This window comes from Anoplophora glabripennis, unplaced genomic scaffold, assembly GCF_000390285.2.
Source record: "Anoplophora glabripennis isolate ALB-LARVAE unplaced genomic scaffold, Agla_2.0 scaffold152, whole genome shotgun sequence".
In the NCBI taxonomy this organism is placed as follows: Eukaryota; Metazoa; Arthropoda; class Insecta; order Coleoptera; family Cerambycidae; genus Anoplophora; species Anoplophora glabripennis.
In genome coordinates this window covers 81,869-109,805 of record NW_019416497.1, presented here as the reverse complement: position 1 = coordinate 109,805, position 27,937 = coordinate 81,869, and the positions used below count along the sequence as shown (strand labels likewise).

The following is a 27,937-nucleotide window of genomic DNA, read 5'->3' as shown; positions in this document are numbered from 1 at the left end:
GTGTAGCGTCGACTCTAAAAACGTACTTGGACCTAACGAGACCTGGCCGAAGCGAGAATAGTTTCTTATTCCTAACGTTTAAAAAACCGTACAGAGTAGCTTCCAAGCAAACGCTAAGCCGTTGGGTACTACAAACTCTAACTTCTGCTGGCATTGACACTACCACCTTCAAGTCACATTCTACTCGCCATGCTGCTACTTCGCTGGCAAAAAGGCAAGGCATAAATATTGATACTATTAGAAAAGCAGCAGGATGGACGGAAAAGTCACTAACCTTCACCAAGTTCTATAATAGACCCCTGAGTCAACCTCCACAGGTTTTTGCAAATGCAATACTTAGCTCAGCAAATGAGCACCAACCTAATCAAGAGGACGAAAATAGATAATGGACGACCAACTATTGGTATCTACCTCCTTAACTCGAATAAATTGTTTTGTTTTTTATTTCTTTGATTTATATTATGTATTTACATAATAACAGAATACTCGTTTGTATTTGATAAAATATTCTATACTTATGTACTTTATCTCATACAGTAATACTTTACCTATTCCAGTATGTATGTATGATTAAACTTATGTCACAAGATGTATTGATGAAACATGAGATTTTTAAGAATACTGAATTTATTTTTGTTACATCCTACTGTTATAAGATGTGTAGCATATTAGTCTTCAAATAAGTATATTTAAATATATTTTCATATTCTTTATCCCTGTAGGGCTCTATGAATTTAGTGATCGATAACTAACCGTAACCTACCTTCTTTAAATAACTACAGAACATAGTGATATCGAGGACTGGGTGTGAAATATAATTATACGATCAAACGAACTTACCTAAGTGAAGTTCGATCGTAATTATATGAAGCACCCAGTCCGAAGATATCACTACCCTCCCCCCCAGTTCAACATAATCAGCAGCGATTATAATGAAAATAATCGTGGTAATTATAATGAAAATAATAATAATAGTTGAACGACATTCCCAAGAGGTTACGATTAGTACCTTTAAAAATAATGATTAGGCTACTAGAGGGTCTGGAGTGGGTCACGGGGTAGAGGGAGTGATTGTCTTTAAAGCAGTGCGCGGTAGCACGACAGAGGCGGACTACAGAACATAGTGATATCTTCGGACTGGGTGCTTCATATAATTACGATCGAACTTCACTTAGGTAAGTTCGTTTGATCGTATAAGTAATCGACACAAGATGGGTTTTTAAAATAAAGGAAGATGGTACGAAAAAGCACGATTAGTTGCTAAAGGCTTCCAAGTATCTAATGCTAGAGAAGAATTCAGTTATGCTCCAATATGTAGAATTCCAACCATAAGAGTTTTAATCGCCGTTTCTGCACAAAATAATTGTACTTTAAAACAAATAGATGTACCAACAGCATTTTTAAATGGTTTACTGGATGTTTACACAAAAAGACCTGTCGGCTTAAACAGTAAATCAAATTACTTAAAATTAAAAAGTGCATTACATGGTCTATGAAATGCACCAAAAGGGTGGAAAATCAAATTTAACAAAGTGATGTCAAACTTAAATTTTAAAATATATACGAATACGACTACTGTTTATGTATGATATGTATGAAAAATGTATGAAAAACAATGTTTACTTAGTGTTGTTTGTGGACGATGCATTGATAATGGTCCTGATGATCAAGTCAATCAACTAGTGAAAAATCAAAAACATGTCAAAGGTAACAAAATTTTTAGGTATGGAGATAAACAAAACTGAAAATGGAATAAAAATTTGCCAAACAAAAATGATTTCACGTTTATTGAAAGAATTTGTTATGGAAGAAAGTCGTTTCAATGGAACATAATTTTCAAATAAATGAAGATGAGTCAATAGAGCAGAATATTCCATATAGAAGATTGATATGAAGTTTAATATACCTGTCAATTATGACTAGACCAGATATCGCTTTTATTGTATCCTACTTAAAAAACACACCACATAAATGAGACAACCCCCAAATCCAAAAGCCAAAGGCTTGTGCGGAAGGGGGCTACACTTGAAAAAAACGCGGACAAACACCCATTATCCATCGACATTGCCAGTGCCGACACCGGGGATCGAACCCGGACCAGAGTAGGAAGCCTAGCCGAGAAATGCTTGCCACCGCACTCTCGACCGACTGCGCTACCGTGGCGATAAACCTAACTTAACCCGATATTTGGAAAAAACGACCAAACAAACCTGGGGCGCTGGTGAAAGAATACTTCGTTATTTGAGTTCATCAAAAGATTTTGGACTGATATGCACAAAATGAGCAAGTGTTTTAGAAGGCATGTGTGACGCAGACTGGGNATTCATTTTGCGATTTTCGGATTCTACGCGTAAAACTACCCCCGGAAACGCGTTCTTGCGGGTACGTTTAAAAGACCACCCCTCACCCCCTCTGCACCTACTAGGGTGGAAAGGGTGAGTTGAAATCACGTTCACTCTTAGGTCTCCCCACTTATAGTACACCCCTAAAATTTCAGATTTCTATATTTATTTTTGACGGAGATGTGCCCAAGAACGATGGTCATCGAAAAAACGACAAAGTCCATATGAGGGTGGTGGTTTGGTTTTTGTGCGAATACGGCAAGAACGCGCTTTCGGGGGTAGTTTTACGCGTAGAATCCGAAACTCGCAAAATGAATAGGATACATCTAAAAAAACACCCCTCACCCCCTCCTCACCCCCTAGGGTGGAAGGGGTGACTTGGAATTACGTTCTTCCCATCTATAGTACACCCCTAAAATTTCAGATTTTTATATTAATTTTTGACGGAGATATGCCAGATACCGAAGAGCTACTACAGTCCAACCCAAGCCTACCACACAAGTTTTTAGTTTTAAAATGTAAGGTAAAGTTTGAAATTTGGCTTCATTGATGAAATGGCGGGAAAATTGATGTATATCAACTATTAACATATATATAATAGCTGAAATATATCAAAAATTGATATATATCAATTTGTTATATATTTTCACTCACATCACTACAGTTTTTATGATTAGGACTTTAACCATCGATAGATATAGAATATGGAAAATTTTCAAAAATTACCCTGAGATTTACCCTGCTGGTTTTAAATTAAAACCACGTTTACTTTTCCATCTTAGATTTGTGTGGTTCACAGAAAGTAGCTTCAAATCAGAAAAATCCATAAGAAATAAGTGGTTCGGTGATTTATTTTGTTCATTAGGACACAATAACTTGAATATAAAAAATATAAGTGAGGTATTTAGGTATAATTAAAAACGCATAATTTTATTGTATAAAATATGATTTTGTTAGGTTATTTTGTAAATTTTTAGCACCGCCATTATCTCGAAAACGGTTAAAGATAGGTATAGGTTATGTTACATAAAAAATGATCAGAATTCCATGGAGAATTGAATAAAAATACAAAAAAGTGGGGTTCCATTTAAAAAAGTTGGCCTTAATTTCATAACTTTTTTTGGGCCACCCTGTATACATGAAAATGCTTCAGAAAATGCGCAACTAAAAATATAATTCGTTATTAAATTGCTATTTATGTTAGTTTCTCAATAATAAAGATTTTATTCTGTACCACTTTGTTTGAAAAACTTAACCATTTCGCAAGTAATGAAATAAGACAAATGATAGTCCAGTGAGGTACATATTACATTTACATTTCTTTACAAAAATAGAACTTTAATGTGCAAAATATGTTTCTTTTTTCTATTGAACATTTTTACTTACTAATCATACTCTAAGATATTTTTAGTTTTTATCCCATTCTATGTTTAAAAAGTATTTTTTGATTAAAGAAAGTTTTCCTTTCAAAAATATAGGTTCTTTTTTAATCCATTTCCATTCCAAAATATTGAAAATAGTGTTAATAAAATACCAAAAGTTTCAGTGTTTTATTATTATTATTTAAGACAAAATTTTTTACGCAGCTTACAAAGTTCAAGTGCATTTAGTGTAATAATATTTATTTTATCTTCATTTGCTGTTTCTAGCTCTTCAAGTGTGTGGAGAGCATTTTAATTTTGATATAGCCAAACAGATAAAAATCTAAAGGTGTTATTAATACATGCAAATACCCATGCAGCAGTTCATCGTCATGCATTAATTCCAGGGCTTGTTATAAAATGTTACGGTATCGTTCTCCGTTTATTACTTCTCGGAAAAAAATTGAGCCTATTTTCCGTTTTCTTGAAACTACTGCCTAGATGCCTATCGTCTGAGAATGTAATGATATTTCAATAAAATTATTAGGATTCTGCAGCCTAAGTTCTATAATCGTAACTGTTTACATAACCAGATAAATATACTCATGGCTCGTCGGAATAAGCTCTTAAATGTTCAACATACATATTAATTAGAACACCTACATCGGCATTACAGAGGACAAATTCCATAAAAATTGTGGAATGGAAGAAATGATCTCAGTAAACTGAACATATTTGATTGTCATGCACGGTCATGCAACAAAGCGTAACAAGATTGATCCAAATCGATAAAAGCGGTTATGATAGGATATTGTGGTGGAGGTTATAGACAATGGTTACCAAATGAAGGACAAATTATAAGAAGCCGTCGCGCGTCGTACAATTCGATGAGAGCGTTATGGAATACAAAGTGAGCAAAGAAAGTAGCCAAGTAGTTGAGGTGGAAAATGGCCAAGAAATGACAGAAGAAGAAGACCAAAGCTTGAGTGAAGATGAAAATAATATGCCAATGGTTGACACTATAACTAGATCAGACAGAAATATAAAAATACCAAAAAGCTAGATGATTATGGAATATATTCAGCTTATTGTTTATTCTCAGAAGAAGAAAACAAAACCAAAAACATATGCAGAAGCAAGTAAACATAAAGAATGGCGACAAGCGACACGTGAAGAATTAAATTCACATGAGAAATTACAAACATGGACTCCAGTAGAGTTACTTAAAGGACAAAAATTATATTTCACACCCAGTCCTCGATATCACTATGTTCTGTAGTCCGCCTCTGTCGTGCTACCGCGCACTGCTTTAAAGACAATCACTCCCTCTACCCCGTGACCCACTCCAGACCCTCTAGTAGCCTAATCATTCGCCTCGTTGTGCTCACAGCGTGTACATGTGCTCTGCTAGCGTGTCTTCCGTAACAAAATTTCGTAAGTATACATAATCCCCTTTTGTTTGTTTTAGCAACATAATAAATATTCTAGCTAGCTATGGGTAGAAATAAAAGGCGTCGTTCATCCACGAGCGAATCGGAGGAAGAAATGGGAAACAAACAAATGTTGAAGAAAATACGTAAACTGGAAAAAAAGCTGCATAAGGCATTACGACAAAAACGAGCTCGATCTAGAACTCGAAGCCGTTCGCGTGTCTCGAGCAGGCACGGAAGGTTAAGTCGTTCCCCATCTAGGGCTACGGTTGATAGTCGGTCTCTGCGCGAGCCGGGATCAAACCGCTTTAGCCCAAGCATCGGCCGTTCCCCGCGCGGGTCGGAGATTGCTGTACGAAATGATGCGTCTCCAAGTGGGACTCCTGTACATCCTCAAGCAGATGTTAATGGTAACGACGACGACTGTCTTGTACTGCACAACGAGGAAAATTTGCCCGATGAAGTATTGAATATTTTAGGTTCAAATCCAGGTAAGGATTCGTCAAACGATTATACATTGCACGAGGCACTTACAAAAAGATGGAGCTATGTACTGCAGCAGGGGCTACCACAAAACGACCTCGAAACAATAAAATGTAGGGCATTGTACCCGTCTAATTTAAATCTTAAAGCTCCGTCGATTAATCCGGAGATTTTAACAATTGTGCCTAAACCAAGTCAAACTAGAGATGAATCTCATGCTAATTATCAAAATCAGGTAGGATTGGCCATGGCAGAGATAGGTAGGGGTTTAACGATCATTTTAGATGATAATAACACTACCACTATCAAACAAGACTTATTGCAGCACTTATCTGACGCCGGCCGTATTCTAGCTCAGTTATTTTACGATATCTCAAAAACGAGAAGGGCACTTATTAATCCCCTTCTAAGCAAAAATATAAAAGAATTGGCGCAAACTACCTCTCCGTCTGGAGGTTTACTTTTTGGACCAGATTTATCTGAACTAATAAAAACTGCCAAGCAATTAGAAGTTGCAGGCAAAGAACTGAAGGCTGCACAACTTCCGGTAAAGCAGGGGGTGTTAAAAAACTTCTATTTTAAAAAAGGAGGAGGGCGCACACAGCAAGCAGTAACATCTCAGCCGTTAAACCGCTATCGCCCGCCGGCTCGTCGTCCAGGGGACGTGAGGGAGACGAGACCAGCGAGAGGGCCAAATTCCTCCAGACAGGGCCGGACTCGCTCCAAGCGGGCATATTAAACACGGTAAGTAATAAACCTTTTGCGGGGCGACTTAAGCACTTTCACACTGCATGGAGTGAAATAACCTCGAATCCAGTAATATTAGGGTGGATAAATGGATACAGGTTACCTCTTAGGGTAGTACCCTGTCAGAAAATTCCCCTTATCTCACATCATCCTGCAAAAGAGGCTAAAAACTTAAAAACAGCTATCAACGAATTGCTTCTACAGGGTGCCGTTGTTAAATGTGCCCATGCAGTAGAACATCAGTTCATATCAAGAATATTTTTAGCTGATAAATCAAATGGAGGCAAGCGATTTATATTAAACTTAAAACCACTAAATAAATATGTCCTGTCTCCTCACTTTAAAATGGAGGATATTCGAACAGTCTGTGGCCTATTAACCAAAGACTGTTACATGTCAACTATCGACCTAAAGGACGCCTATTTCCTGGTGTCGGTAGATAAAACAGACCGAAAATATTTAAGGTTTTATTTTGATCAGAGTTTATATGAATTTACTTGCCTTCCTTTCGGCTTATCGTCGGCCCCCTACACTTTTACTAAATTATTAAAGCCTGTCATCCAGTACCTCCGTTGTAAGGGTATTTCTTGTATAAACTATTTGGATGATTTTTTAATTTTAGGAGATAGCGATGCTGATTGTCTCAGAAATGTTAACAAAATTGTTGCCTTGTTAACTTCACTAGGCTTTGTCATAAATAAAGAAAAAAGTATGCTCAAACCAACTCAAACTTGCAAATTCCTTGGATTTATATTTGACAGTAAAAATATGGTACTAAAACTTCCTCAGTCAAAAATACTCAAAATTCAGAACTGGATAAAATATATTCAGTCAAAACAACATATCAAAATCCAAACATTTGCTCAGTTTATTGGCATTTTAGTATCCTCATGTCCGGCCGTCAGATATGGCTGGCTTTACACCAAAGTTCTCGAAAGAGCAAAATACCTAGCTCTGTTAAAGGACAATATGAATTATTCAGCAAAAATGGCTATACCTCCAACAGTCTCTTTCGACTTAAGGTGGTGGTCGAGTAACATTGAAACGGCATTCAATAACATAAAGAAAGGCTCCTTTGAATTAGTAATTTTCACTGATGCCTCCTTATCGGGCTGGGGAGCATGCTCAGGGGGCGAGAGAACACACGGCTGGTGGTCTCATAGAGAGAAACGGTACCACATAAATTTTTTAGAACTTCAAGCCGTTTTCTATGGTTTAAAATGCTTTGCACGTGATCACAAACACTGCAACATTTTAGTAAGGACGGATAATACAACGGCCATAGCTTATATTAACAGGATGGGTAGCGTCCGTTTTCCTTCATTAAACCAACTTGCCAGAGATATTTGGCAATGGTGTGAAAAAAGAAATCTCTGGCTTCACGCTAGCTACATAAGTTCGAAAGATAACTGGCAAGCAGACGAAGAATCACGGATACTTCCACCTGAAACCGAGTGGTCTCTAGCCCCTTACGCATTTGAAAAGATTGTGAGAATTTTAGGAAAGCCAGTGCTTGATCTATTTGCCTCCAAGGACAATTTTAAATGTACGAAGTATGTATCATGGTTGAGGGACCCGGGATCGATAGCGGTAGACGCTTTTACAATACATTGGGGCGATATATTTTTTTATGCCTTTCCGCCCTTCTCTGTAATTCTTAGGACATTACAGAAAGTGGTTGAGGACAGAGCAGAAGGAATTTTAGTTGTTCCAAAATGGCCATCTCAACCATGGTATCCTCTTTTGTTAAAACTGTCACTATGTGACCCAGTTATCTTAGAACCAAGTTACAACTTATTGTCTTCCATTTTCAGCAAGTCCCATCCATTGGCGCCGGAACTTACCCTGGCGGCATACAAAGTATCAGGAAGGCTTTTAGCTTGAAAGGTTATCCTGAATGCGCCATAGAGACATCTGTCCAATCATTGGCTGAATCAACATTAAGACAGTACGATGTGACCTTCAAACTGTGGTGGAAATTTTGCAATTTAAGGAACATATCCCCTTTTCAGGGCAAAATTGCAGACTGCATGGCATTTTTCCAACACATTCTCGATAAGGGCAGTTATAAATATTCAACATTGAATTCTCATCGTTCAGCGCTTTCTTTAATTGTATCGGATAATATTGGGGAAGATCCTAGAATGAAGAGGTTTATGAAGGGTGTTGCACGTCTTCATCCTTCCACACCAAAGTATGACTTCACATGGGATCCATCAATTGTCCTAAAATATTTGGAGAATGTTGCTTTACCTGGAAACTGTACCTTGAAAGAAGTGTCCTTGAAGCTAATTACTCTTCTCGCTCTTATCACCGGTCAGAGATTACAAACCCTCGCACTCATCAGAGTAGAAAACATAATCTCTTGTTCAAGTGGATTTCAAATTTTCATACCGGATAGGATAAAAACGTCGGGAGTTGGCCGTACCCAGCCCTGCCTACAAATTCCCTTTTATAAGGACAATCCACAGTTATGTGTAGCGTCGACTCTAAAAACGTACTTGGACCTAACGAGACCTGGCCGAAGCGAGAATAGTTTCTTATTCCTAACGTTTAAAAAACCGTACAGAGTAGCTTCCAAGCAAACGCTAAGCCGTTGGGTACTACAAACTCTAACTTCTGCTGGCATTGNAAATGAGACAACCCCCAAATCCAAAAGCCAAAGGCTTGTGCGGAAGGGGGCTACACTTGAAAAAACGCGGACAAACACCCATTATCCATCGACATTGCCAGTGCCGACACCGGGGATCGAACCCGGACCAGAGTAGGAAGCCTAGCCGAGAAATGCTTGCCACCGCACTCTCGACCGACTGCGCTACCGTGGCGATAAACCTAACTTAACCCGATATTTGGAAAAAACGACCAAACAAACCTGGGGCGCTGGTGAAAGAATACTTCGTTATTTGAGTTCATCAAAAGATTTTGGACTGATATGCACAAAATGAGCAAGTGTTTTAGAAGGCATGTGTGACGCAGACTGGGGAGGTGATCGACAAAGCTGAAAAAGTGTAAGCGGTTTTGTGTGTTTTCATGCCTCTAATTCAAATAAATGAAGATGAGTCAATAGAGCAGAATATTCCATATAGAAGATTGATATGAAGTTTAATATATCTGTCAATTATTACTAGACCAGATATCGCTTTTAGTGTCTCCTACTTAAGCCGATATTTGGAAAAACCGACCAAACAAACCTGGAACGCTGGTGAAAGAATACCTCGTTATCTGAGTTCATCAAAAGATTTTGGACTGATATACACAAAAGAAGCAAATGTTTTAGAAGGTATATGTGACGCAGACTGGGGAGGTGATCGACAAAAGTGTAAGCGGTTTTGTGTGTTTTCATGCCTCTAATCCAATCGCCTGGTATTCTCGAAATCTTTTCATATATAATGAATCCATAAGAAACCATTTTTCTCAAAAACCAACCATTGCATTTAAAAATAGTAACAGACCTTTTTGCTGTATAATAAACCGCAATGTAAAAACATATATTCATTTTGATAAATTTCCAGTGGTGCATGGTGTAGAAATTATATTAAAAATAGGAGTTAGCGAAGCCCCTTACGGACGTATGTGATTGATTTATTTTCACAATAATTTGTAAAATCGATAGAGCTTTTTATTCTCACATTTCATACTAAATATAAAATAAATGGCGTTCATAGTTTAAGAAAAAATAAATAAAAACCAAAAAAAAAATGTTTTTTCAAGAGCTTTTATCTCTAAAAGGAAGCCTTTGGAAAAAGTGTATACTTCAAAATGACATTATTTTGACGAGATCTATCGATGGTTAAAGTCCTAATCATAAAAAGTGAATCACTCCGTATATGTACAAATATGCAATATAGTTTTTCCGATTTCAGTTGAAGAGCCAACAACTTGATAGTATATACCAGGCTCGGTCGCTACGCAGCAACTCGGCATTGAAATATTTGAAAAACTTGTTCCCATATTTATTTAGCCATACCCATATACCGATCTGGTCGAACTAAACGTTCAGGTGGTACAAATGTATACACCCAGTTGAGGAATGCACGTGCTGGCAAACAGCGTTCACCCACAGTTGCTCTGGTCGGCTGCGTCATAAATTTCAGTTATCAACAAGTCGCCTGGCAGTGCACTGCAGCAATTCGGAATTTGATGTGATTCAGATAATTTTAATTTATTATAGGCATCATTCTATTAATCATTAATATTACAATTGCAAACGGGAGAAATAAGAGGGATATTTTGTTTACTAATATTATTACAACATGGCATTTTGGAGACCTTTTGAACCGGAACAAAACGAAATTTACCATCAATATAATAAGATTGTTTGAGGACATAAATAATTAAAATATGTTGTTGGCAAAATAAATTTTCTACACATTATATACAAATTATTATAATTTTTTACCTTTAGCAAAAAACTTTTTTAGGAACGCCTATGAATCTCATTAAATTTGATTGCTCTGTTTTTTTATACGTGTTCAACTGACGGAAAGATTATACATATGCAATGTGTTTGCTACCAGTGGAAATATTTATAAATTAAATAAAATTAATTAGTTCTGCCTAACGAAGAATCTCACACAAAATATAGGCGTACAACACTATATCACGCACTTCAATAAGTTTCTGATGTTTCGAAAATAAATTTGTTTTCGTGGTCAGAACTGAGAATTTCGTTTTGTTTTCAATTATGACAATTTAAATTTATTTATGTGCTTCCATAACTAGATATACCATTAAAAGTTTTAACTGAATCCCAATGATAAATGACTGATTTCTCAAGAGTAATTACAAATTTTTTATCTCTCAAATTCTCGTTTTTAATGTAATTTTTGGGTTCGTTTGTTGTAATATTTATAGCTTTATTGAATTCACAAGGTATGCTACGAATATAATTATTTGAATTTAGAACATCATTATTTGGACAAGTCTTTGATGAAAAAGCGTGTAAAATATATGTATTCGACCATTAAAATATTAAAAATTATATAATAAAATCTCACCTAGAATGTATACAGCCTGTTTATTTTTTTTTTTTCTAAATATCTTGACTTTCAAATAAATGTGCTCTATATTTCCCACTCTATAAAGATGTTTTTAATTATTATAAATACTATAGTATTCACTATTTAGACAATTTTTAATAAAATTTTCGCAACCATTAGACACTACTACCGAACAATATGAAGATACAAGGAATTTTTATACCTTCACAAGTTAATTTTTCTACTTTTATTCACTCACTTTAATGCGAAAAAATTAATTTGCTCAAATCATTTCGATATCTAATTATTTGTAATAAATATTTAATTTTATGTAATATGTTTGTTATTTTCTTAATATTATCTTATCTAATAAAATTAATAATTCGGAGTTACAACGTGGCTCAACTAAAACAATCTAATACATCATATATCTGAAATGTCAATTCAACATACTGACTCCTGAAATGTAAATAAAAATAATATGATTGTTTGAAAAATCTGTTTACTAAAGTTTGGACAACAAGAAAACGAGTTTATCAAAATATGTTTAAAGTCGATAAGGTAACATCTGCTTGTTCTTCATCATTAAGATGTCCTGTTATATTTTGGGTTATTCAGATAAGGTTGGTTGGTTGGTTGGTTGGTTGGTTGGTTGGTTGGTTGGTTGGTTGGTTGGTTGGTTGGTTGGTTGGTTGGTTGGTTGGTTGGTTGATTGATTGATCGATTGATTGGTAGTTCAACCATACCAATATTAATTTATAATTCCGCGTATATTAAAATGTATTTCTGCTTGTAATCTACATTAGAAAAATTACATATAATTGTAATGTAAGAAGTTTCTTGAAAGCAGGACATACTCTAGATTATTTCCAAATATCTGTAGATTCCATCTGATGTCTAGAACATATTGAAAATATTGAACACTCCCGTCGATTTCTTACAATTTGCATAAACACGACCTATGTTCCTATTAAATAGGGCGCATTAGAATGATTTTGTTTGTCATTACAGTTACATCACTTAGAATTCGACTGGACAGACGGACTATTTGGCCTATCTCTGAGCCCATACAACAAATATTATCCGGACAGAACCCTATACTTCCACTCAATGTCAGGATTTAGGGAGTTTTACGTAAAAACTTCAGTCATCTGTAACGAAACTGGATGGGCTGATGTGAAAGACGCTTTCAAAGTCATGGGACAAAGTCGAGGAAGCTCTGGTCATGTTTCATCGTCTTGGATGGACAGAAATGGTAAAGATAGCACAAACATTGTAATTTGTGATTGAAATAAGTAGACTACTTGAACTTAATTTCATTTTTCTTTTCATTAGGTATAATGTTTTACAACTTGGTCACAAGGGACTCAGTAGGATGCTGGGACTCGAGAAAACCATACAAAAGGTCAAACCTGGGAGTCGTAGCGAAGAGCCGTGAAACTTTAGTTTTCCCAAATGACATAAAAATAGACCAAGAACCAAGGCAAAGCGTATGGGTTCTATCCAATCTATTACCATATTATTTATACGAAGGATTAAAGGACGATCACATTAATTTTAGAATAATGTCGGCGTACACAGATGAAGCTATCAGAGGTACAATTTGTGATCCTAATGTGAGCACTTATGACACTTATATTGAATATGAAAGCGAAGAGGATTGTTATTAGGAATTATAATAATTTTTATATTTTTTATTGGAAAATGATTATCTGCAACTGAAGTGTAGAAAAAGAAAGTCTGACTGTAACTGATACCTGAAGTAAGCTATGATACACTTAACTTAGATTAGTTGATAACTTGAAAATTTTTGTTCTTAAGATACCTAACAAGAATAGTATTTAGGCCAGTTATCCATTTCCGGTAGGAGGGAACTTTCCTTAGGCTTTTTCCTGGTATAATAATATTAGTAAGAGTATAGTACTAACAATTTCAGACTTATACAGATTTAGATTTTCATTGCAAGTGCCTACATTTGGTCAGATAATGTAATACTCAGTTTTCCCACCACAATCAGTTTCTCATCAAACTAGTCTAAGGATATCTATTTAACATTAGTTACCTACCTATAAGACGGCAAATGCAAAGTCATAAAAGTTAATATCACTCAGAAACAAGCAAAGGATTAAAAAGAAAAATGTAATGAAGCTTTATATTTAAGATTGTATTTCCTGTAGTTGTAGATGTCAAATAGATTTATATTTTATCTATGCTCAATTAACTGGATAATGTGTTTATGAATATTATAGAATATTTTGTACATGACAGTCATTTTTATATTTATATAAAATATTTTGAATAGCAAATAACAAAGATAAACAACTTACGAAGTGTTTTATTTTTTAATATTTTTCTGAACTGATAACATTATCAAAATTAAGTATAACAGTAATTGTTTTCTTTTAAGTTGATAGTAACCTTTAGAATGAGTAGGAATTAAAAAAAAAACATTTTCTTTAAAATTTTTATTTGTAAAAGAAGCCCAAATTAAATTGAAAATGTTGGGTAAAATTATTTTTAGTTTTAGAGTTTCTCTCGTGTTTCCAGTCACTTCAAAATTTACCACACTTTCAGTTCGGGACAAGAAAACCGAAAAAAAACCGCCATATGCAAAATCTATCTTCGAAGACACTTTTCACCTGACTTTGCAACATTCTTCAAACAGCCCCGGACCCCTCCATACATAGCGGCTGACTCTGCACAGATCGACGCTGTATACATTGCGCGATATTGAGAACGACACGGAAAATTTTTACCTCACTTTCCAGAGTTCCCGCAGTCGCGCCAAAAAACCGCTCTATGCAGCCAAAACCACTCCGATTCAGCAGCCCATATCTCCAACAGTGCGAAATGAAAGCTGGTCCCAAATTTGGAAAACCCAACAATCATAACGAAATAGAAGCCAGCCAGAAGGGGTCATAGTCCAGAGGTGTGGAAATGAACAAGATAATGGAATAGTGAACACCAGCAGAATAAGCCATTTTGTGACTGAACGTCATCTCTGAATATCGGCAGTTCTGTAACCAGGGATGGAATGCTGGCCAGAATGTGGACTCGATCAAAATTGCTCGACTCTTATATTATACATAGACATTATTGTTACTTTTGCCCGAAATAACCAATCAAATCCAAAAATGTTCTTTAAAATTTTTCGAATTATCTATCTATCTATCCGCGTAGGTCTGTCCTACCTACGGCGAAGACCTTCTTAAAGCTGTCATACACTAGCCCTCCTACGAGGCGCAATGCTAAAGCTCTCCGAACTTGCAGGTACTCCACGGAGACCTCAAATCACACTTTTAGTGTCTAGTCCAAACAAAAGACACTGATAAAGACACCAGAGTCGCAGACTCGCCGTGCTTAAAGACCCTAAGATCGTAAATTTATTGCAAAAGGCAGGGTCAGTTGAAACCCTAACTGGAACTCTTACAAGCAAGTGAAGTGCATTCCATTATCTCTGGATCAAATAGAGCTAGGACCCCATCTTTCTAAGAAACCCACTCCGAAAGTTCAGCGGCAACTCAAACTGATCTGGTAGCCAATCAATTCGTTCCGCACCATTTCAGTTAACATAATTTAACAAGGAATTAGAAAATGACATAGGAACCGCTAAAAATGAGGTTATAAGTGATTTTCACTACTTAATCAGGTCAATAAAATAAACATCCAGTCACATATTTTACTCGAAAAAGTTTTATTTATTTATTATTATGTAATATACATATTTACAACTCAATTTTGTAGATAACATTTCTCCTTATGTTTACAGTAGGTTTTTTGTTTATGCAACCAGTTATACAGAATTAAAATATTGAAGGTAGAAGCAAACTTAAATTTTACTTTTAACTTGATCACTTGATCATATGAAGAGACCTTTTTAAGTTAACCAAAGAAAAGTATATTTAAATATTTTCTGTAGACTAATATAAGTATATTTCTATATTCTATTATTAACTGTCACATGGACAATGGAATTGTGCATTTTGAATTCTTGCCTCAAGGTGATACGGTGAAGCCTGTGTACCATCAAGGCGTTTTACAACAGTAAAGTGAAAAAATCTGCAAAAGAGACCAGAGTTGTGGCGAGACAATTCGTGGTTCTTGGCACTATGACAATACACACGCACACTCAGCTTTGTCAATTCGTCAGTTTTGTGCCAAAAATCAGATTACTATCCTCTTCACCCTCCTTACTCGTCAGACCTGGCTCCTTGCGATTTTTGCTTATTTCCGAAATTAAAATCAGTGCTGAAATGACACCATTTTCAGACTATTGATGACATGAAAGCAAATTTGTCAATTTTTAAAGGCCATTTCAAATGAACCTATCTGGGACTGCTTTGCGAAATGAAAACATCGCTAAGATAAATATGTGAATAGGAAAGAGGAGTACTTTGAAAGAAAAAAGGACCGATAATGTATAAATCAATAATAAAGTTTAAAAAAATAAACAGACATCGTATAGTCTTTCCCCGAGTTTCTCGATATAATATTTTTCCTCTTGCATTGAAAGTTTGTCTACACTAACTATTGAACTACCATATTATCAGTGTCAGGGTTACTATTTGAAAATTATAATTTATTACAAATATACCAATTTATTTACCAATAATAATTAACAGTCAGTTGGCTAATTGGTCATCTTCTGGCATCCTAAGCTTTCTAGATTTTTAAACTGAAACGGAAGCCTCATAAATTTAAAAGTTTAATTTTGTAACAGAAGGCCGTGGTTGCCATTATTGTAATTAGTTCAGTTAGATCTAGAAGGCACTGTACTTTTGGAAAAAAAAATATGAGAAAATTCAAAAAACAAGATTAGGGGGATGATCTGGTTCTTAATGAATCACACTGTATGTTGCAATTATTTATACAAAAATATAAAAAATATAGTACGTTTTCTTATCTATTCCATAAATAATGTACTTAATTTTTTTAATTTTTATAAGATATTAACTGTATATATTTAATGTTGTATAACAGTATAAATATATAAACGGTAGTACATTTAGATTTTTAATAAAGCAAAATATAAATTCATAATTTGTTTGCAATTCCTTGTTCCATTCTATACATTTAAATATTTTCTTTCCATATTTTCCCGTTCTGGAAGTAAAAACTCGTATGCCGGTTCTCCTCCTTCAACCACCCATAGTTTTCCGTTTGGGCTACCCCTAATGACTTTTAACATTTCTTTTGCAACATGGTCAGTCCTAAAAATTGATAAGATTAATAATATTGAACAAGATTTATCGAATAGATGTGTATAGAAAGATGAGTCCTTGTCGGAATGAAATGCGCTTCATTTGAACAAAAAGTAAGGGGAATTTAATTTGCAAATTGCGCGTGTTGTATCTTGTCTATAGACAAGTTGTAGTGGTAGCACTGTCAGTGACTTACCTGTCAATTTTTAGGCAGCTGCCACGCTTAGGGCACTTACCTCAGCGTTTTTGTCAATTTTTTGTATGACGAAATGATGAATTTGTCTATTTTGTGTTAAAACGGAATTAAATGCAACAAAGTGTTCAAAAAGGTCTTTGACGACGATACTATGTCACATGTTTATCAATGGTAGAAATGTTTTCCCCGTTACTTTTTGATCAAATCTCATATAAGATGTTCTATTATCACTGCAGATTGTCGTTACCAACGAGATGTACCCGTAGTAACGTATTTTCTTTCTTATTTTTAATTATACAGGATGAAATACCTACATTATTATTTTTTTAAATTTATCTTTGAGTTCTAGACTTGCTCTGTTAAGTACGACTATTACACAACACCACAAAAAAAAATCGAGAAAATTACCCCTGGAATCTGACTATGTCTACCATATGTCTTCGGGGTCGCTGAATCCAAATTCGGGGTCCACTTAACCCCATCACGTCAGGATTTTTCATAACCTCATAAGAGTTCGTACATAAGGCTCGAACATATTGTGTTTCATGACTTCAACGCGCATAAGTCTCTTTCTTCCGGGTCCTGAGATTTTGAAGTTATGGCATTTTGAGGTTATGGGGTTTAAGGGGTTAAGGGGTTATAGGGTTATTGAGATTGAGTGGTCAATGGATAGAGGATTTATTGTGTCTGTTGTCCTATTTTTTGAGGTTATGAACAATCCTGACGTGATAGGGTTAAATAGATCCCGAATTTGGATTCAGCGACCCCGAAAACATATGAGAGACATATTCAAACTCCATTTTTTTGTGGAGCTTTTTTATTGAATCTAAGTCATTCCGTCGATGTAATCGAAAAGAGAGATAGAATCCCATAGTTCGCTACTTCATTACTTTTCCACTAGGCACTCGACCCTTAAGGTCAATGATTCTTCTTTATATGGTCCCTTTGTGTGCAAATTAGCTTCACTTTCACATCCCCAAATTAATTCATCGACTTCCTCGTCACCCCAAATACTTACTCTTGTCTTAGCCACCCACTTAAATTACTTTGCAGATACTTTTCGTACGGTCCGCCCAAATTTCTTCCAGCCATATTAAAAATCATTGGCGTCTCAGTAACCCCTGGACAGACAGCAACGACTCTAACCTTAGTTCTATCGTAATGATAATCTGTGCCCCAAGACTTTGTCATACCAGTAATAGCAAATTTGGTGGTGCAATAGACGGGGATATGTGGGTAACCCTGTAGTCCGCATGTGGAAGAGATGTTCACTATGACAGCCTCTTCGCCTTGTTTGTGCTTCGGTAAATAATTGTCGATGCCCAAGAGCATACCATGAATTACTCCATTCTAAAAAATGATTTAAAAAATGAAATGAATTTACACTTTAAAAATAATAACTCTTAAACGAAGGGTAATATCAAAAAGTGTATTAATCAGATAAACTCTGAATTCCTAATATGAAACAAAATAGGTATATTCCTCGGAAAAATATATTTCATTTCCAAAAGTTCAAAAAATAATATTTTTGGCTCAAGGTAAGCCTAAATGGTCCTATTTGAAACCCCCAAGCGAAATATTTATTCGTGTTTTTTATTAACCAATAGCAGTACCTGGGGCATCGAGTTTGCGACAACTCTGTATAAGTAAAGCTTGCCATTTGGCCGCACCGTATACGGTTCCCTAATGCGGATCGTTTGATGCGGATCTTTATGTGGATACATTTCGCATCAAGCGGATCACTAAAAGGATCCCTATTGTCCATGTCTAGCTTTAAATGAGATATAACCTACAAAGCATATCTTCAGTGGCGGCTCGTCAGGTGACGCAAGTGACGCACCGCATCACCTAACATTTCCGTTTGGTTGAGCAATTTAAAATTATTTTTAATTTTATATAAATTTTATAGTTTTCGTATTAATTCTATATTGAAAATGTATTGTGTTTGTTTCCATGCAGAAATAAACAGAATAATTGCGCGGTGAACGCCTTCTAAAAAAATATTGTCTTCGTTTAGCGCGAACATAAACCTCGTACCATACAACGTATATAGCATAAGCAAATGACGCGGATTGAAATCAGTTTCTATTCCACGCACTTCGTAGCGTTGTTTACGGCGATTGCCATGGCAATGAGTCGGCCAACACGTGAGTAAACTACTGCGTGGGGAAACGAGTGACGCGAAAATTGAAGCTGCATTGCTCATCGCCCATCGCCTGCTTTAGAACAGTTTATACGATACGTCGCCCATTGCACGAATATAACGGTTTTTTGTTAATATTTGTCAAATGGAAAATTGAGTACAAATAAAAATTTTTGCCAGAGGCCTGTGCCTTCTCTCGTTGTGGAAAAAAGGGGGAAGTCAAAAGACAAAGTGTACATTCGGAAGTATGTGTACCTAACATTAAGTCCACGAGATGAACTAATATTTCTATTTTTTATAAAATCGAAATTAAAATCCTTCTCGCGAAGGACAGTTTTTCGGTAATATTGTAAATGCAACTAAACATTTCCAGATCCATTTAAAGCCGTTTGACCTTGCAAATTTCAAAATATTCTTAATATCACGGGCCGCCACTGCATATCTTAAAAGTCACTTCTACTTTCTCATGTACTCTACTAGCACAAAACAAGGCTTTGTGCCTATTGCCAAATGGTGACCTACAACCAGAGATATAGAGTGGGGAGAATGCTCTTACAACCTGTGCGAGCGGCTAATAACAATGGTCGCCATTTTGAACATCATGGTTGCCAACACAGATAAATTTTAGGGAAATTTAAATAGGAACAGGGAGAGGCAAATTTAAAATGCAATACCAAAAATAAAGGTTCAAATTATATGAGCAACATTTTTTATTTTAATAGGTTTTTTTCAGAAATTGGTAAATATATAAAAAAATTATATTTTGAAATATAAAGATAAACTAGTATAAACAAATAATAATGATTTTAAATATTTTATTTATTGATGATTAAATAATATTAACTTAGTTGTTTTCGTATTAGATGTCCCTGAATTTTTTTAGTATATTGTTTGCCTAAATTAAAAAATCTTATTCGCATAAATGCAGAAACAACACTTTTCGTTAGAATTAATAAATGACTTTCATGCGAGTGATAACACTGTGCTCTATTAAACTAGAGAACATAGTTCTCCTGCACAATTATAAAATTGTTGTATCACAGAAGCAACAAATACAATCATGAAATCCTTTTTATCTGGCAATTTATTTTCAGTAAATACTAAAAGTCGTCTTATTGCGGTAATTCTGAATATGTTTTTTAAATTTTATCAGTTGATATACTGAAATAATGTAACATGTAAGCTAAGCAATATACTTATTGGTTGGGGTTTGAGACAAAATACATGTAACGTGTATAACTCGCATAACCTAATTACTGTTTTTCTCTAAGATGTACCTATAACTATGTTCGGTTTGAAAAAACTTTATACGTTTTCTCCTTGTGCTGCTATCAGTACTTGTAGAAGTATCTTGACTAGATGACAATTCACCAAAATAATAATATACACTGCCAGGGAAAATAATATTTATTTAAAAAAATTGGTATTAACAAAAAATAAAATTACCAATGGTTCTGGTTAAGCTTAGAACGCTCTGCCGTATCATCTAATGACATCGATGAAGTAAATGGAGCATTATTTTGCATGGTATGTAATGTTTCAACTGAACTTGTGGATGGAGCCTCGGCTTTATTAGTTAAATAGACTTCTAAATTTGGAACTGCATCCGGTTTTAGGCGAATTTGACTTTCAACATTCAGAAAATCTTTTTTTTATTTCTCTGACCATTTAAATTCGTGATCAAGTCTCAGACTTTCTACCCATTTTATAAACATATCTCCCCTCGGAAAGCTGCAAGATTATTTAAACAGTTGTTGCAAGGAATAAATTCATAAAACCACTCTTACCGATGAAATTCCTTTTGGTTTAAATCGCCTTATGTCAAAAAGCACCCCTTCACAGCACACGACATAACAAAAAACAATAAAGGATAAATGTTTTCCTTAGTGTGGAAACGATGTAATGAATATTAAAAAACGTCCACAGCGCCAATTTGCCGCTCCAGGCGTAAATTATACGTATATAAACAAATAGTAACTAAAAAATAATTCACGAAACATAACCTTGCCCACTCCTCAAAAATCAAAACAAAACAAATTCATGTTCATAAACAATGACAGTTCATGTTCAAAATGGCGGCACTGGTAGTGTCCTTCGAAAATAGGATGCACAGAAGTCAATGGGCCTTCTCCCTACTCTATATCTCTGCCTACAACATTACATGCTATGAAAACATAAATTGTACCACAATAGGTGAAATAAACTCAAACTAATGTTGATGAAACATGCGGGTTACAAGCCCCGTTCATAATAGAATTGCACCCACATTATCTAGTAAACAGCTAAGATCATCTATTAGCAGAATCACCAGATATACAGAGTGTCCGAGACAAAATGTTACATAGGTACTTCAGTAATGGGAAGAATTTAGCCATTTTAAATTTTTTTTAATAACATTATTATTTGACCGATTGTAACAAAAATCGATGTAGTTGATTTATTATTGATGTAGAATAAAATTATATAACAAATTTTTTGTTAAAATGTAGAGGGTGACATTTTAACCTACAACATTCAGGTTTTTTTTTTGCCTTATATTTTAATATAGCAGAATTTTACAATTTTTTTTACAATAAACGATTACATAAATTGAAATTACACAAAATAGGTCAGAAAAATGCTCAATTTAGAAAATGTTTTAGAAAAATCCTTTTTAATCAGGGTTTTCTTCAACGTTGGATGGTCGACGAAATAAATTTTCCATAAAGTTTAACAGTACTTTCCCTTCCTTAATAGTGTAGGGATGAATATTTAAAAAAAAAATTAAATTTGGTAAAAATAAAAACCACTTATGAAATAATGCTAGTCGCCTGCTAAAACTACCCTTTAAGGCTTGCGCGCACTAGCCGGCAACAGCCGACAACGGGACGCATCACGGCGACCGGCAATTTTTTAGCGTAGCGCGCACTAGCCAGAAATTTTCCAGTCAGTCGCTCTGTTTATTTTGCTGAAGATGGATGCAAAGGCTATAATAGTAAGTTTACTATGTGAGGAAGAGAAACAACAAATTGCAAAGCTAAAAAGAAAGCGAAAATGGTTACATGAAATCTGTAAGAAAAGGAAAATTGAAAGTGAATTTGCCACTTTATTTCCTCAATTAATAGAACACCAAGACAAATTTTTTCAATACTTCCGAATGAGTTACGAAAAATTTCAGGAGCTTTTGTCAATTGTGAGTTCTGATCTGACAAGGGAGAATACCACGTTTAGGAGTTCTATTCCACCAGCAGAACGCTTAGCAGTAACCCTGAGGTAAATAGTATATAAGTAGTAAAATTTTTTATTTTTTTAATTTAATTAAATTTTTTGTATACCTAGATATTTGGTGTCAAAGAGCTTATATGATTTAATTGGTGTTAATTGTAGGAAAATTGATTTAAATTAGCTTTTTACCTTTACAAAAAAGTAGAAAAATATATATACTACTATACTATACTATATTGTTATAGTATAGCAATAGTATTAGGTATAGTATAGTAGTATAATAATAGTAATAGTAGTATAGTAATAGTAAGTTACGAGTGCATTGTGTAGAAATGTGGAAGCATTCATATTGTGTACGCAGATAGACACTGGCGGCAATAAAAGGCATAAGCATAAAATAACACTACGTACATATTATTTTTTTATTTAGACTATTGTAACAGCTATATTATATTTAACTTTATATTACTATCATAAGTTTGATTCATTGTCACTATGCAATTCTGGCGAATCTAGAAAGGATGTCGAAGTTGATGTTGACTGAATGTGTTGTGGTGGAGATGGTTGCATATTTTGAAGAAGCGCGAATTGTGGTTGCGAAGCTAGCATGTGTTGTGGTTGTGGAGGTTGAATATGTTGTGGCTGTGAAGATTGTATGTATTGTGATGGTGAATGTTGCATGTGTTGTGGATGTAAATGTTGATTCCAATGAAAGCTTTGAAATCCAGCTGAATGAACATTGCCAAACTGCGCGGTGTCTCTGGGTTGTAAGCACTTTAACTCTGCTTCTTGTATGATATTGAAAATCTTCGACTTAACTTGTATTTGAAGTTCGGGTGGAAATGATTGAGCTGTTTCTGCCATTGCAATAAAAAATTGCTTTAAACTATTGCCTCCTGAATCTGTACTTGAGCCTGTAACAGCTGTAGTAGTTTGTAAATATTTTTCGAGAACGCTAGCAACTGAACTGTGTTGAGTATTTTGGGGCTGTTTTCTTTTTTTCTTCTGAACTGAAGTAAGCGTTGTTCGAAACGTTGTGCTGTTAGATGATACTGGTGTCAAAAGTTCTGAATCAGTCTGATTATCAGTGTCTTCAAGCCGATCATCCTCATCATCCTCAAAAGCTCTAGGACTATTAGCAACAGAGCCTGTTTTAGTAACATTTGTTTTTTGATCTCGATCCGGCAAATATTTGTTCAGGAATGACATCTCTCTTTCAAATTTATATGGTCTCATTTTACTAGCAGCGTCTCCACTTTTACCTTTTCGGAACTTCAATGCCTTCCTATAATTATCACGCAATCTTGCCCATCTCTCTTTGCAATCAGATACTGAAAATAAAAAGTATATTACATTTTAGCGTCTTATTTATAGATGATGAGAATATTTGTTTTAGGTTTTTGGCAACTGGAGATTCGTTTAAAACGATATCATTCAGTTATAGATTGGGTCACACTACTGTTAGAGAAATCGTCCATTCAACATGTATTTCTATTTGGAAAAGATTACAACCAATTGAAATGCCCACTCCAACAGAAGATATGTGGAAAACAATCGAAAAAGATTTTTACCAAAAATGGAACTTCCCAAACTGTGTGGGTGCTATCGATGGAAAACATGTAGTCATTGAAGCGCCTCCCAACAGTGGATCTCTATACTATAATTATAAAAAGACTTTTAGTATAGTATTAATGGCATTAGTAGATGCAAATTATAGAATAATAATAGTTGACGTTGGAGCTTATGGAAAGAATAGTGACGGTGGAATATTTAGCAATTCGATTATGGGAAAAGCATTATTAAATGGTAAACTATCAATACCTTCTAATAAACCTCTTCCTGGTACTACCACTGTCTTACCACATGTTATTGTGGGAGACGAAGCTTTTCCTTTACATAAAAACATTATGCGTCCATATCCTGGAACCCAGACACGACATGACGAGACCAAGGCAATTTTTAATTACCGATTAAGTCGTGCTCGTAGAATATCGGAAAATGTGTTTGGGATATTAACACAGAAATTTAGAATTTTTCAGAGACGACTACAAATGTCACCCGACCATATAGATAATGTAATATTAGCAACTTGTTGTCTACATAATTTTCTTCGGAGTGATTCACGTGCAGTAGAAATTGACCCAACTGATAATAATATGCAAACAAATAATGTATCAACAATCGAAGAACTAAGAAATGTTGGAGGTAAAGCTACTGAAGAAGCATTGCAAATCCGCGAAAATTTTAAAAATTACTTTTGTACTGTAGGGGCCGTAGATTGGCAAACTGATATGGTACGAAGAGGCTATAGAAATCAACAGCGAACATAATATTAGCTACTGTTAAGTGTTAATTTGGAAATATATTTTCTACAAACTGTATGTTTAAGTATTATTTTTAAATTACGAAATATATAAATACATAAAGAAAATGCTTTAATTATTTAAGCACTTACTTGGTCAGAAATTTCTCTCCAACAGTTATTTTTACGTTCCTGATTGGAGTAGTTTTTGTCGGCGAAATCGTACAATTCCTTGTATCCGCTAACGAGGATTATCAATTTTTCTTCGTCCATTACCATTTTTAGGTACTTCGTGGTCCGTTTCGTCGTCAAAATCAGCGCGCACTGGTCCACCACTCTAGACAACGCGACGAAACTGACCGCGAAAGTATTCCGTCTGGAGATTTCCGTCCAAGCCGTCGTGTTGCGTTGTGGAACCGTTACCGGCTAGTGGGCGCTATTCCATTCCAAATGCATGGTTGAATATAATTGCCGGCAGCCGTGGCCCGTTCCGTTGCCGGCTGTTGCCGGTTAGTGGGCGCAAGCCTTTACGCAACATGTAGGAGATACTGAAGAAGTGTTCAGATAACCTATTCTTGGAGTGGCCCTTAGCCATCGACTGGCTCGCCACTGGCCTTCATTCAACAAGTTTCCAAGGTTAATTGTCCTCTACAAAATGGTGAGTGCATTAGAACTGATAGAAGAATTGGGAGTAATGACCGAGTCAGTCCCTAAGTTTATAGAGAGAGTGAGCGAGATGGGCATAGTACTGCAAGGGTCACTTCAATATGTATACAATTTTCAACTGGGCACTTTTCGTTGTTTTTAAATCTATTGTGTAATGCTAACATATAACTGATTACAATTATATTTATAAATTTTATTCTATGAACTGACTTAAATGAATATTCGTACCGAGCTTATTTTTATATGGATCTATTAAAAAAATATATATGACCAAATAAAGTAATGCCATATGTCCATACATATTTATCTTTCATAGTTATAGGGTAATTATTTAAATTTGAAAGTTACTTTTGCTCTTTCTAACATATTTATAGTTGAAATATCGAAAGGTTTTTATATATTATATATCTTACAAAGTTTTCGAGAAAAATAGCAAAATGTGATCGAATGCATATCGTTACTCGTATGAAATGAAATTCTACGTGTTAATCGATCACAATTTGCCATTTTTCTCGAAAACATATCAAAAGACAACAAAGTTTCTAAATTCAATGGCTTTCTAACGGATCATTAATTTTTAATTTTAAATTTTGAAGAAATTCAAATATGCGACCAAATTTTTTTGCCTCGAATAACAAAGGGGGCCCACGAAAAAGCACCTTGAGGGGTTTCCCTGCCAAAAAGCGAAGCACTATCATTTTTCACATGTCATAAAACCCCTGTGTACCAAATTTATTGATTCTCGTACAACAGGATTCTGAGATATATAAAAAAGACTATTCTTAAGGGGGGATTTCAGGGGGCTGTAATTACGAAAAAGGGCCACTTGGCAAAAATAAAAAATATGGGTCCTCTAAAATTTGTCTTAAAAATCTGTGTCCAAATTTTGTTGCATTAATTTCGGGACACCCAGTATACTAAACACCTTTAAAAGCGTATACATATCACTCATAGTATCCATTTTCGAAAAAAACAGTTGATACAAAAAAGTATGTTTTTTATGTACTACCTATCCCAAAGTTATCAACAAACAATTTAAGACCAACCAGCATAATAAATTTTAAGTGGTCACTTACTTTTTACAAGACAAATTTTAATTAAACTGCTAAAATATAAAATATTCCTTTTATCTCAGAAACGGAGTTCATGATATGAGTTATTTATCATATTTTTGGATGACAAATCTTCTTATGAGTAATAGCAAATATTTCTTTAAGTACACCCTATATTATAAAGATTTTTGGTTATACAGAGTGTCAGGAAACTCCATTCATATATTTGGAAATTTGGAAGGGTAATTCTATATATAAAAACATGAAACAAGTTCATTTTTAAAATACATTCTCTATTTTCGCCAAGCTACTTTATTGAAATTCCGATTCAACCGACTTTTCACATGAAAAAGGTCTTCTTGTAAAAAATTAAGTGCACCAATAATGAAAAAAAAACGCTTTAAATGAAGTGGTATACATTTGCTGAATACGTATTTCTAATTTTTATGATATTGCCGCTTATGATATTGGGTAACTATGTGCAAATGCAATCTGTGCAAATTGCCCATCGTGAAACTAAATTTATATTGATATTTAAGCGGTTCCATAAAAACAAAATAAAAAGTCATTATCAGATAGAAGTAGGTTATTATAGCCGGTGCTGAGACTCCCCCCTCCACTTTCGACCTTGGGATGACCTTGAGTGACCTTGGGATGACCTTGGATGACGTCATCCGTGACCTGGATGACATTGATAGAGGTCACGGTGACCTTCACTTGACCTGAATGACATTGATAGAGGTCACGGTGACCTTCATTTGACCTCTACANGTGATATGAGTGGAAATTCAAGTAACTACCACTACTCATCGGTTTTCTGTACCATTTGGTACGCAGTCCGTTGTGTTGATCACGAAGAACAGTCATGTCTAGGAAGGGGATACAGTTGTTCACCTCCTTCTCTGACGTAAATTGGATATTCGCATCATAACTATTAAAAATATTGAGTAGGTACATTATCCACTTTATTCTGCGGGACTGCTAACAGTAAATCATCTACATGTCTTTTCACGAAAGGGATATTGAAAGGTATCTTTGCCAAGCAAAACCTAACCAAATCATCAAGTACAAAATTCACTAGAACAGGAGAAATTTTGGAGCCCATTGGCGTACCAAATACCTGTTTATAGTAACAATTATTGAATAAAAAGTAATTAGAATCGAAAATAAAGTCAAGAATAGACAAAAAATTGTTTAAATTTAATTTGCACTGTTGAGAAATAATGTTCCAATTGTTTGTTAAACATTGACAAACTAAATTTTTTGGTAAATTAGTAAATAATGAGACTACATCAAAACTGACTACTATATAACCTGGAGGCAATTGAAAATCATTAATAAAACTACTGAAAGCAAAAGAGTCTTTGACATAGAAATCATTGTTCGTGTCATAAGACTTTGATAAAATATCTGTTAAAAATTTTGGCAAATTTCCATTTGGACAATTAATTGAAGAAACTATAGGCCGCATAGATAAAACAGGTTTATGAATTTTTGGAAGTGTATATAACCTAGGAGCTAATGAATTATAACAGGTCAAAGTCCTGGCTATATCAATATCTATAATTTTATCATTTTTTAATTTAGTTACAACTTTGTTTGCTTTTTGTTGCAATGTGCAAGTAGGATCACCTCTGAGTTTAACATAATATTTTGTATCTTCAACTAATAATTGTGTTTTATTGATGTAATCCTCCTTGTACATTACCACTGTGACATTTCCTTTATCACTTCTAACGACAATAACGCTAGGGTGTTGTCTTAAAAATTGCCTGCATGCAATGAAATTATTGATCAAAAAGTGTTTACTGTTATTATTTTTATGTAAAAA

At 34.9% G+C, this 27,937-nt stretch overlaps 3 protein-coding genes across 4 annotated transcripts in view; 1 reads left to right on the top strand and 2 right to left on the bottom strand.

Annotated features, from left to right (window-relative positions):
- Window positions 1-11,631, bottom strand: part of LOC108910580 (15-hydroxyprostaglandin dehydrogenase [NAD(+)]) — a 28,817-nt gene extending 17,186 nt beyond the window's left edge. For both annotated transcript variants that reach the window (XM_018715230.1, XM_018715229.1), the window contains exon 1: window positions 11,361-11,631. The gene's annotated coding sequence lies outside the window, so the exon portion shown is untranslated. The remainder of the gene's footprint in view (window positions 1-11,360) is intronic.
- LOC108910578 (protein yellow-like) overlaps window positions 1-13,640 on the top strand; it is a 79,677-nt gene extending 66,037 nt beyond the window's left edge. The window contains exons 6-7 of the mRNA XM_018715226.1: window positions 12,354-12,597; window positions 12,678-13,640. Coding sequence (XP_018570742.1) covers window positions 12,354-12,597; window positions 12,678-13,012 — 579 coding nt within the window. The 3' untranslated portion in view covers window positions 13,013-13,640. The remainder of the gene's footprint in view (window positions 1-12,353; window positions 12,598-12,677) is intronic.
- Window positions 13,641-15,978: 2,338 nt separating this feature from the next.
- Window positions 15,979-18,376, bottom strand: LOC108910575 (alcohol dehydrogenase 2-like). Its single transcript, XM_018715223.1, has 3 exons — window positions 18,353-18,376; window positions 17,758-18,089; window positions 15,979-16,552 (listed from the first exon to the last, which is right to left on the bottom strand). The coding sequence occupies exons 1-3, from the start codon at window positions 18,359-18,361 to the stop codon at window positions 16,408-16,410; spliced, it is 486 nt and encodes a 161-aa protein (XP_018570739.1). The 5' UTR covers window positions 18,362-18,376; the 3' UTR covers window positions 15,979-16,407.
- Window positions 18,377-27,937: the final 9,561 nt, after the last annotated feature.